This window comes from Drosophila busckii, chromosome X (assembly GCF_011750605.1).
Source record: "Drosophila busckii strain San Diego stock center, stock number 13000-0081.31 chromosome X, ASM1175060v1, whole genome shotgun sequence".
Classification (NCBI taxonomy): domain Eukaryota; kingdom Metazoa; phylum Arthropoda; class Insecta; order Diptera; family Drosophilidae; genus Drosophila; species Drosophila busckii.
The window spans coordinates 10,315,691-10,327,757 of NC_046608.1; the positions used below are offsets into that span (position 1 = coordinate 10,315,691).

The 12,067-nt window shown below is 43.7% G+C and overlaps 1 protein-coding gene across 1 annotated transcript in view; it reads right to left on the reverse strand.

The window, feature by feature from the left end:
* LOC108605329 (AF4/FMR2 family member 4) overlaps positions 1-12,067 on the reverse strand; it is a 77,589-nt gene that overhangs the window by 6,870 nt on the left and 58,652 nt on the right. The window contains exons 4-5 of the mRNA XM_033294404.1: positions 2,325-2,478; positions 752-2,234 (exon numbers count right to left, since the gene is read on the reverse strand). Of these exons, the coding sequence (XP_033150295.1) occupies positions 752-2,234; positions 2,325-2,462 (1,621 nt within the window). The 5' untranslated portion in view covers positions 2,463-2,478. The remainder of the gene's footprint in view (positions 1-751; positions 2,235-2,324; positions 2,479-12,067) is intronic.

Sequence of the window (12,067 nt, forward strand, 5' to 3'; positions counted from 1 at the left end):
AATTACCCGAACCCGAAGCTCTGGCTCCTGCCCATTCATAACAGTCTAGCGTACTTATGTCTGCTCTCTGGTTGCTGCAGCGCCCGCATTGCTAATCACTTGCCATTGTTTGCCCAGGCCAACGGCATCGGCATTCGGCATTCGGCATTTGTCTAATTTAATTATCTCATTGCGCTCGTTGCATAAAAATAATCCACACATGCGTCGATGTCGGTGTGAATAGAATAGCGCAGGTAATGAGCTTTATAATTTCGCAGGCAATTAAACTATATTGATGCCTGTCAGCCAGTCAGACAGATAAATGAAATTTAAAGCGAGCGTCTAACTTATATAAAATTAATTGACAGCCTTTGAGCGCACAGAACTTTGGTGCCCAGCTCATATACACTTCATGCCCATTTGTTTTTGTTTTACACTTGTGTATGGGGCTCACACACACAGTGCCCTTCCATATGGAACACACACAAGCATAACATTTTTAATGGTGTGTGTGATTTCCAAGGCTTGCTAGGGTTTTTCTTTTGTTTGCCTATGCATTAGAGATCCCCAACTGACAATAATTTTCTTCAGAGCAAAAGTTGACAACTATATACATATGTGTGTGTTTTTGTTCATATGTATTAGTGAGTGCCCTGCCGTAAGCAGCGATTCGCAATTAATTATGCAACTTTCACTGCTTTAAGTGAAATAGAAATCTTAACAATCTATAGCGCTAACTTGTTTTATTAACTGCAATGAAATTTATACTTACGCTGCCAGCTCTCGGTTGCATCATTAGCTTCATATATAGCCATAGTTGTCTCACTGGGACTGCCATTGACCAAACGCTGATCACGCTCACGATATTCATCCAAGTTAATGTATCGCTTGCGTTGCTGCTGCTGCTGCTGTTGAGCTGCTGATGCTGCTGCTGCTGTTAGCTGGCCAAGCTGATTTTCACGCACAGCATGCACATCCTGCAGCTGCAACTGTTGCTGCTGCATCAACAAATGCTCTCTGTCTCGCTCGCGCTCACGCTCTTCGCGTATGCGCTGCTTGCGCTGCTCGCGTGGCTCCCAATCGCTTGGCTGCTGTTCCAGCGAAGTCTTGCTGCCATAAAGATAGTGACTGGCCAAAGGAGTCAAACCCTCGGCACAGGCATTGCTAGCAATAAGTGTTGGCTGCTGTTGCTGCTGTGGCGCTGCATAGTTGCGATTTATGGGACTGCGACCAACGCGCAGCACATGAGGCGGCGCATGCGCTGGCGGACGCTGAGCTATTCTATAATGTTGCTCACGCTGCTGATGAAAAGCGCGACGCGCTGAAGCTTGCAGATGTTGCTGCTGCTGCTGCTGCTGTTGCTGCTGCTGCTCATCGGGATATTCAGTGGGCGAGTGCAGCAGCGCGCTGGCACGTGGCGTAGTCTCCCAATAGTTTTCCTTAATAAAAGGATTCTGACTGTTGTTGCCGCTGCCATTGCTGGCATTGCCATTGAGCAGCACATGTTGCTGCTGCTGGCGCGCCGTGGGCAGCAGATTGCTGCGCTTACGCGGCATATCCGTGTGACTATGACCACGACGACTGCTGTCGCCCGTTTGATAATAAAATGAAGCCGGATAGGCGCTTGAGGGCACCGACTCGTCAAAGTGCTCGGCTGGCTGCTGCTGTTGTTGCTGCTGCTCGTCGGCTGCGTCCAGCTCGTTATCTGCACTGGCCAGCGGTGGTGGCGTCGGCGGTGTGGGCGGCGTCAGTGGAGCGCAGAGAAACGGATTCGTCGAAATGCGCGGCGTGACTGAAGACAGCGATTCGGATGAGTGCGATGAGACCGAATGCGGTGGCGGCGATTGTGTTATGATGTTGACGCTTTTATAGTAACTGTGCTGGCTGTTGCTAATGGGCGTGGCAGCAATGGGTGAACTGCGCCCAGATGCGGCGTTTGGGCCAACGCTGTTCAGTTCGTGGCTGTTGCTGCTCTCATGTTGCTGCTGCTGCTGTGGTCGATTGCTGCTGCTGTGCGCTGACTGCTGCTGCTGCTGTTGCTGCTGCTGTTGTTGTAGCTGCTGCTGCTGCTGCTTGGGACGACACTTGGGAAACAGCAAGTTGATCTGATCGTTAAGCGGCGGCGAAGCTGAAAGCAATGCTTGCGATAAATTCAAAGGCTGCTGCTGCTGTTGCTGGTGTTGCTGATAGCTGTTGCTGTCGCAGTCGTGCTGCTCCAAGCCGTTTAATGCGTAATAATTGCGCTGCTGCTGCTGCTGTGCACCAGCAATTGTGGACGCTGCTGCAGCTGCTGATTGCAAGCGATGATAGCTTGTGCTGCTGCTGCTGCTGCCGCTGCTACTGACGTGTGGTTGCTGCTGCTGCTGCTGCTGCTGTAGCTGCTGCTGCTGCTGCTGTTGATGATGTATGTGATGATGATGATGATGGGTACTGCCACTAGTTGTTTGTCCGGCAGCCAATGTTGTCAATGTTGTGCTGACCATAATTGTTGCCAATAAACTGAAACGAGAGAGAGCAAAGGCCACGAAAAGCTTTAAAAATAAATTCGATATGAAAAAATTGATGGCACACAAAGCAGCCGCTGACCAAGTGAATGCCGGGCTCACTTTCTTTTTACTCTTTCACTCTTTTGGCTGTTTGCATTTCTCGCTGCTGTTGTTGTGCTTTCGTTATTTTGTTTACACGCTTCACATCCTGCTGGCAGTTGTTTTAATAAATGCAGGCACAATGTCAACCTTTGTCATGTCCAAGCGCCAACAGGGCGTGACAGTAACGAGCTCTGCCGCCGCCGCCGCCGCTGCTGCTGCTGCCTCTGCGGCCAGCACGTTGCACATATTGGCTGCTGAGACAACACAAATGGCAGCTGTAAGACTCGGTGAAATTTAATTGTTGGCATAGCCATGTAGCGCCCAATGCAGAATGCATTAAATATGAGCATAGTCAACGCTTTGATACACTTTGTTAAAAAAATTAACAGCTTGCTATGCTCAAATTGTTGTGCAATTGTGCAAAAATATGCGGCAACAATAGCAGCAGCTGTATAGCAAGTTTGATTGCTCTAGCTACTGTAGTCTATGAGTTCTTGCTGCTCATACAGTCGAACGAACAGGCAAATCAACTTAGTTTGTGCTGCTGTTTAAGCCCTATGCATTATTATGCAAACAATTTGCACAAGTTGCTGATACCCTGATAAAAATATCAAAGTGTATAAAAGAAAACCCCAAAAACTCCAATACAAACAAAAGCGAAATTGCAAAAATAAAATATTAAAAACAAAATAACTTGCAATCAATGTCAATGGATATCGAAGAGCGAGAGGGAAGAGAGAGCAAGAGAGAGAGAGAGAGAGCGAGCGAACGAACGGTCGATTGGTAATTGTCAGTTGGTTTGTTGTTTGTTGCGCGGCACGTGCGACAACAAAATTTATTGAAACAAATGTTTTGTTTGCATAGCACTGAAATTTGATAACTTGCATAACAGAGCGAGTGAGAGAGAGAGACAGAGAGAGAGCGAATACATTTTATTGGCAAATTGCTGCATTGGCATTCAATTTATGCAGGGCTTAGCTAAAAATGCATAAAATATATTTCTGTGCAACTTGAGCGCTTTAAGCTGCCACAGCAGCTCGTTAAAGCTGTCTGAAATATTTATGGGCGCAGCAGCTGCCACGCCTACTGACAGACTGAAGCTTGAACAACAATCAAACTTAAAATTTCTCAAAAAGGATTAACAAAAACGGAAATCACACACAAAAAAACTGAAGCGGCAGTGGGTGGGGGGGGGGGGGGGGGGGGGGGGGGGTGACAGCCAAGGGGCAGGTAAGCCGTTTGAGATATGTGAGCCGACAACGACTTAGTCGCTATGTTGCTGTTGCTGTTGCTGCTACTGCTGCTGCTGTTGTTGTTGTTGCTACTGTTGCTGTTGTGCGTTTTGCAACGCTTTGTGCACTCATATGGAAAATATGTTTTCGTTGCTGGAATGCCAGGCAGGCAGTTGGGATTTTTGTCTGCTAAAAGGCGCAATGGCAATGGCAGAGGCGTGGCAAAGGGTTAAGGAGGGGGGTGCTGCTGCTGAAAGGAGTGTTCGTGTTCGTGTGCGGCGCACGCTTCGCTTGGCATTAGATGCAGAGAGTGAGAGCGAGAGTTTGGCTTGAGTTTGGGTTTGCCCGAAAATCTACACAGCAGCTAACAAGGTATAACAAGCAGAGCTGTGGAGCTGTGAGGGGGTGGGTGGTGCTGGCATGAGGTTGAGGCATGACAACACGTCGCTGCACGGCTAGCTGGGCAAACATTTTCATTGCTTGACATTTATGTGCTTACGTTTGCTCTCGCTCACTCGTTCGCTCTCGCTATCTCTTTCTAGCCGTATGACTGTCTAACACAGTCGTTTGCTCTGTGTATTGTTGTTTAGCGTATAAGCTGTTGGCCATCTATCTGCCACTCCATTCATCTTCAACATTTTCAACAACTTGCAACAGCAACAGCAACAGCAACAGCAGCAACATCAATCTGTCGCTTTCGAAATCCGTTTGCTGTTTTGTGCTCAATGTCGCTCTGAACGCTTAACAGCAGCTCAGCCTGTTGCCAGGATATTTTGCACAGCCAGCCATTGTACTCTGTCATGTTTTTGTGTGCTTAGCTTTGACTACACCCCGCACCTCGCACCCACCACCCCCGCAGCTTCATTCACACGCGCTGTCGCTCGCTGTCTAACTTGAAGCCGCATCAGCTCTTAAGCGCAGCAAGCAAAAATATAAAAAAAACTTTCACCTACGAAAAATATCATAAAAAACACGCACTCGCATTCGCATTCGCTCTCTCTCTCGCTCTCTCTCTCTTTCTCTCGCTCTTTTGATATGAAGTGCTAATCATGAAAATTTCATAAATTCGCACAGACACATGCGCTTCGTGCCCCTCCATGGCTGCATAATTAAGTTACAATTTCAACACGCGCCCGTCGCGTCGCGTCGCGTCGCCTCGTTGTGTGCAGCAGCTGCGCTCCCTGACCCCAGGCTGATGTCCTTGGAGTTTTATTAACTTAATGCCTGTTTAAATGACGCATTGTGCGGGCTCTTTAAATATTTAAAATTCATTTCACTTAAGCCCACTTAAATGCACAATTCCAAATTGACCGACCAATTGCACAAGCTGAGCGAGCCGAACTGACCGCTCGCCACTCTGATACTCTAACCGTTTGTGTGTTGTAGCCGCCAAAGCAAGGCCAATTAATCTTTTCTGAGCTCGTTTCATTTATTAGAGCTATCAGAATATAGCTATAATAATACGGCAGCTAATTTAGCTTAGCGTGCAAGTGAATTGATTGAAAAAATTTGAGTTGCACTTGAAATAAATGAACTTTTGTACTTTAAATGTTAAAATGTAATTAATTGAAAGCTAACAGCTAATTCATTTGCAATTTAGTGAGTTATATAAATTCTGCAGAATTTGAAAATTTTATATATTTCAGTCAGCATTTGCTATCAATGCGCAATTCTTAGAAAAATGTAGCTGCTGAAAAGTATGCTATGGATAGTTATAATTAAAATGCATGCACAATAATTGGAATTTGCTCAGCTGCTGCTGCTGCTACAGTTACAAGTCTCTGAATTGATATTGTATACGCTATATAGAGCGCACTGGCTTTATATAAATTGTTACCAACTGCATGCAGCAGTTGGCTGCGTCTACGGTCAAGGCAATGAATCAAAATCAATTGCAACCAGCAGCAGCAGCAGCAAGCGTTAGATGCGTGTTGCTAGCAGGTGGCAAGTGGCGAGCTGGGGTGGCACATATATGACGTTGGCGTCATTACGGCCGCAATATGCGGCAGGATACGGCATTGGTGCAGTGTGGGCGGAGGCAGACGCAATTACGGTCGCCAATGATGACATTAATTATGCAAAAGAAGGCGTCAGGCTTAAAAGCGTGTGCAAAGGGCCAGCAGCGCGGGTGTGTGCGAGCGAGATAGAGCGACTAGAGACTGCTGCTGCTGCTGCATGAGCTTTGTTTGGGGGGGCTATCGTGACGACTGCCACATGCCACATGCTGCTGAATGCAACATGCAATTTATTTTAACCTAAATTCTTTTTTCGTTCATTCGCTCGTTTCGTTGTATTCTGCAATTAAGGCAAATGGAATGCTGCATGCAACACACACACACACACACAAACAACAGCAGCCTGCCTACGAATTATATTTTATATATAAACAGATTTATGCACACACGATGTCTGTCCGTCCGGACAACATTTTATGGCAGGCTGTTGGCTGAGTGCGCACTTAATGAGTTTAATAGTCATAACAATATTGTGTGTGTGCACATAATTTGTCTGCCCCAGCAAATGTTGCAATGTGCCCGAAATTTGGGTTAAAAAGCATTTTGGCCCAAGTCGTAGCAGCAGCGCAACAAGCCGCATGTGGCATTAAGCGAAAGTGACTAAGATGTTGTTGCTAATGATGATGATGATGTTCAGCATGAGAATGACGCTGTTGCTGCTGCTGCTGCTGCTGCTGACGTATGCATAACGTGCGACAGCAACAACAACAACAACTGAAAGGCAAACGACAACAGCAATAACAGCAGCAAATGTAACGTTTGTCAAATGAAATACAGCAACACGCAAAAATGGCGGCCATCATTTGTTGCTGTTGTTGTTGTTGCTGTTGCCTGAGCAAAAGAAATAATAACGACGACGCCCCAACATGACAAGCGCTAAACGCTGCGAAAAAAAAAAACACAGAAAATTGTATACAAAATGAATGTAAGTATAGCAGAGTGTGAGAGAGAGCGAGACAGCATGAGCAACAAAACACGCGAGCAATGAATGCGTGTTTTTTGCACTAAAGTTACGACAAATCGGTTAAAAGATTTAAAACACACACACACATGCAACTGAATATGGCAACAAACTTTAAGCGTTGAAAAACAAAGCTGAATTCTGTTTATGCTGCTTGAAACGCTTTAAAAAAACTATTCAATGTAATAAATTAAACAAACTAAGCAAATCTTTGAATAAATTATAAAATGTTGAGCTTAATTTTTAAAAATATTTGCTGCATTTTCATATTAAAAATATAGCAAGTTCGTTGACAATTCGCTCAGTTAAAACAATCAAAACAGCAAAGTAAAAAGGCTTAAGCTTATAATATGCCAGCTTAGCTCTGCTATTGTGTGTGTGTGTGTGTGTGTGCAGCCATTAATAAAATCAATTTCACATAAATAACAAGTGCAAAACGGCTAAAGAACTTTCAACTTGCAAAGGTTGAGAACGCCAAATCCTGTAGCCCGGGCAGCCAGCCCAGCCCAGCCAGCTAACAACTTTCTTTAATCAATTCAAAAATAAATGTTTACGACGCTGCCAGGTACACACACAGACACACACATACGCGCACGCACAATTGCTCAAAAACTGTAAGCGGCTTAGCGCTACCCTAAACGTCTAAAGGACAAGCAGCAGCAGCAGCAAAGTTAAGAAAGCAGCAAGCAAAGCAACACACAAAAAGGAGCTTTGGATAAATTTTGAAAAGGGTGCCCCAATGCGTTGTACCCTCGTAAGTAGTTTAGCTAAGACTTTTGCAGCAGCAAAAATGAAAAAAGAAATTTAAATGAAAAATAAAGTAAACATAAGTTGTGAGCTGTTTTAAATGGAGACTGCAAAAGAATGGCAATAGGATTTAAATTTTTTTTTAAGTAATTAAAATATTAAGGATTTTGTGTGGTTGCGCACACACAAATTGAATGAAATGTTGATACGCTTCAATGTTATTTATTAATGAAACTGTTGTGTGTGTGTCTGCTCACAAAATAAATGCCATTGTAGTATATATATTAAAAGATATATAATACTATTAAAAGAGAGCGGCGAGGCGCACAAATTTATTTTTTTTTCTTTTTTGCTGTGCGGCGTGTGAAGCTGTGACAGGTTTTATTGTATTTCAGTATCGATTGCTGTGGACTCGAATCGAATGAAGTGAATGCCGGCGTTTGCCACTGGGGAATACAGTTACACACACACACACACACACACACACGCATATGCATACTTATTAAGGTGGTTGCCAATTTGCCTGAATGTTAATATTATTTGCTGCTTGTCGAGCTTGTCGAGCTTGTCTCGCTCGCTCGCGCTGCTGCTTAAGAGACTTTGTGCGTGTACACGATAAAGTGCCTTTGCTATCAGCTACACACACACACATGTACACACACACATGCACACAACATAGCTGTGTGCGTGCCACTTGTGCTTGCCACTTGAGATCGCAGCCAAACGTGGCGTTCATAAGTTGCTTGCATTTAATATTTAAAAATTGGCGTAGCTTAAGCTCAAGCGCAGCTTTCACTGCTTTAAGTTGCCTGAGCGTTGGGGGCGTTGGGTGTGGCCATTATCAGCGGCATTGCAGCTGCAGCTCAACTAAAGCGCATGCAATCCATAAACTTTTTATACGCTGCAAGTTTCGCTTTAGTTTTGCAAGCGAGCGAGCGAGCGAGCGACCAAGACTAATGTGTTTTCAAGTCCAGCAATTCAGCAGCCGCTGACACACACACACACACACACACACACACACATATATATGTGCGAGCAAGAGCGATTTGCCATACTTTATGCCAGTTTTAATTTGCTTTCATTGCTGTCGTTCAATCATTCGCATGCTATTCGAGTCACGTTTCGGCATGTTTGTTGTATCTGTTGTATATGTGTGTGTGTGTCTGTGTGTGTGTGTGTATTAGTGTTAGGCCAATTGTTGTCTTTCATGTTGTTGCTGCTGCCCGCGAGCATTAAAAGTTTACAAACCTCAAACTCGTTGTACGTCGCTCTCAATAAATTAAGCGCCTGCTGTTCTGCTCTAGTTTAAGCGCCATTTTGTAAAACCACATAACAGTATTTAAGGCTAACTGTATTTTGTTATTTTTTTGTGTGCGCTTAGTTTAGTTTAGTGACCTAGTTAAAGGCTTGCAGCATAGCAATTAACTAAAAGCATCAAACTATAACTCAAAGTTAATGAAATGTTGAACGACGACGACGACGACGACGACGACATAAACTGAGAATTGCTCTATAAATTGCATGCCAACAATGAAAGTAAAAAGAAGAAGCTTCTTAGCCAACGAGTTGTGGGAGGAGCTCGCTAGTGAGTTAGAGAGAGAGTCAACAGAAAGCCACTTTATTCTATTTCCGTTTCCGGCTGTTGTCGTCGCCAGGCTTTCGACTTGTTGTTGCTGCTGCTGCTGTTGCTAATATTGCCTTTTGCTACTGTTGTCAAGCTGCCGAGTATGTAATGTGTTTCCGCTTGCCACAAAATGTGGCAAAGTCGTTGTAGGCGTCAGCAGCGTGCGTGCCAAAGCAATGCAAAAAAGCCAAAGTACGAAATACGAAAAAACAAAAGCAAACGAGAAGCGCCTTCAAGTCAAAGCCAAGACACACACACACACACACACACACATATGACACTTGAGATGTCAGCAGCAGCAAGAGAATGCTCCAACACTCGACATACAACGGCCAAAAGCTTTGCTCGCAGTCTCGTTCTCACTTGACTCGACTCCACTTCGCATAGCAGGCGTATACGCAATTTTTATTTATGCGCTGCATGGGGCTAAGCTCAGCGTAGCGGCGCCAAGATATATGCTCATTGTTACACGCGCTGCATAAGTAAGCAACAGTCTCTCACTCAGGCCAATAGCCCAAGTCGAAGTCGAAGTCGAAGTCGAAGTCCAAGCCCAAGCCCCAAGCCCAAGCAGCAACAAATATCCAAATTTTGCTGCTTGAACTCTGCTCCACTCTGCGCTGTGGTCGCAGCTATCCAATAGCACTAAACTATTTTTAGCAGCAACAGTTTTTAATTAAATTTATGAATTGCAGGTAAGCAGCGATTCGGTTACTCAACAGCTTTAATCTAATTATGTTGCAAACTTAGTGATGGCAAAATCAGCGCATTGAGCGAAGCATCAAATAATTGAATAGAAATAGGGAAATTTTAATATATTATAAGCAATGCTTATTGGAAGAGTAGCTTTTAATATATTTTAATATATGCCTGATGGCCTTTGTTGCTCTGGCTATACCAATTGTACCATAGAATTTAATTCTAGGCTACAATTAAAATAAATAAATATTTTAATTGACTATGACAGTTTGCAAATATATTTTCATACTTTTGGATGCCACAATTAATGAATAAAGAAATTATGCAATAGATAATTAGCTTAGCTTTTGCTTTTAGTTGCTTTAGTCTAAGCAAACTTTTATTTATCAATCAATCGCTACAGTTAAGCTATGAATCGATTTATTTTGCCATCACAAGCGACGCAAAGTTTTCGAGCGAGAGAGAGAGAGAGAGAGAGAGAAAACTTTATGCATAATTACAAATTGTTGTAGTTTAATTAAGCGCAGCTTAACGCCAGCTGGCCAGCTTAAGTGGCTGGCCTGGCTGTCGCTTTGTCTATGTGTGGGCCACATGTTAAACAATTTGGCCAATGTGCATGCAGTTTCATAATTTATAGACGCTGCCTGGCTGACTGGCTGGCATAACAAAAATAGTTGTACAATATGCTGCCAAGAGGCTAAAATGAGGCATTGCATACTTTATGAGCTGAGATTATGGTCATTAAGGTGACACACACACACACACACACACACACACATGCATATGTAGGCAGACATAGGATTTTTGTCATAGCAACAGTTGGTCCAACCAAGCGAGGCAGGCGAGTTGCCTTTGGGGGCATTTGATGACATGACAGCAAACCACAAAACGTTTAGCGCTAAGCCAGCAACAACAACAACAACAACAGCAGCAACATTGATTGTTTTCCTTGTCTGGTCACCTTAATAGACTGACCGTTCTTGCTGCTGCTGCTGCTGCTGCTGCTGCCCGGGTACAGTCTCAACGATGAGTCAGACTTTGGGTTCTGCTCTCATGTCGTGCGAATTAGCTGCGCTTAAGACAAAGGCTGACTAAAGTTTTATTTAGCAGCAACATATGCCTAAGGTACGCCTCGTTGGGCGTTCGTACGTTTTTCTTGTAAGCAGCCACCCCCAAATTAAGAGCAAAAGACGAGCCGAGACTCGAGACTCAGGCAGTCAGTTCAATGAACAGGGACGAGACGCTCTTGCTGACAATGACGCTGCCTACTTAAGTGTTAAGAGGGTGGCAATTCCACCCACTCACACCCACACATGTATATAAATGTGTGTGTGTGTGTGTGTGTGTGTATGACGCCCCATACATCTGGCAGCGCCCCTTAATGTTGATTACGCTCAACAACAAATCGATTTTCATTGATTGATTATGCGCCAGGGTCTTTGGCCTAGCCGAAAGGGCATGCCCCCTGCTTTCTACTAACGAAACGAAACAACAAAAAAAAGAAGAAATGAACTAAAACATGGCTAAAGGTCAAATATTTTCGGCGCTCGCTGCCCCGTTAAGTCAATAAAAAAGGCAAAGCAAGAAAATTGAAATTGTAATTTAAGCAAAATCAATGTAAATAATGCAATTGCTTTTTTTTCTTCGTAGGCTATTCCCATCTTCTTTTTAGTTGGCGTACAAAGATAATAAAGATAAAAATAACAACAGCAGCGCACTAAAAATGATGCTCATGGAGCATATAGAACAATGCTGAGCTTGATTGTAGCGCATTTTTAATTGAATTGAAACAACAAAACAGCAAATTGAACAATGTTGTTGTTGTTGTTGTTGTTGTTGTAACTGAAGCTATAAACTATATATACGCTATAGTTCGCATTAAGGTTCTAGCTAGCTATAAATAAAACAAACAAAAGTTGCGCAGCGCCAACTTTTTGATACACTTTCACTAGAGCATTTATAATTCAACTGTTTGATTGATTAATTTCAAATTTATGCTTAGCTTGCGCTAAAATGTATGCAACGTTCGAAAGCTTTTAACTTGCTGTTGCTTGTTCTACAATTTTGGGCGCTGAGAGAGTTCGAAATTACATTTTTAAAACTGCAAGTCATCTAGAGTGTGCATAGAACTAGCTACATAACAACTTTGAAGTCTCTAGCTCTTGCAGTCCTTGAGTTCTTGCTGCTCATACAGTCGAACAATCGACTCTGTAGCCTGCGTGGCA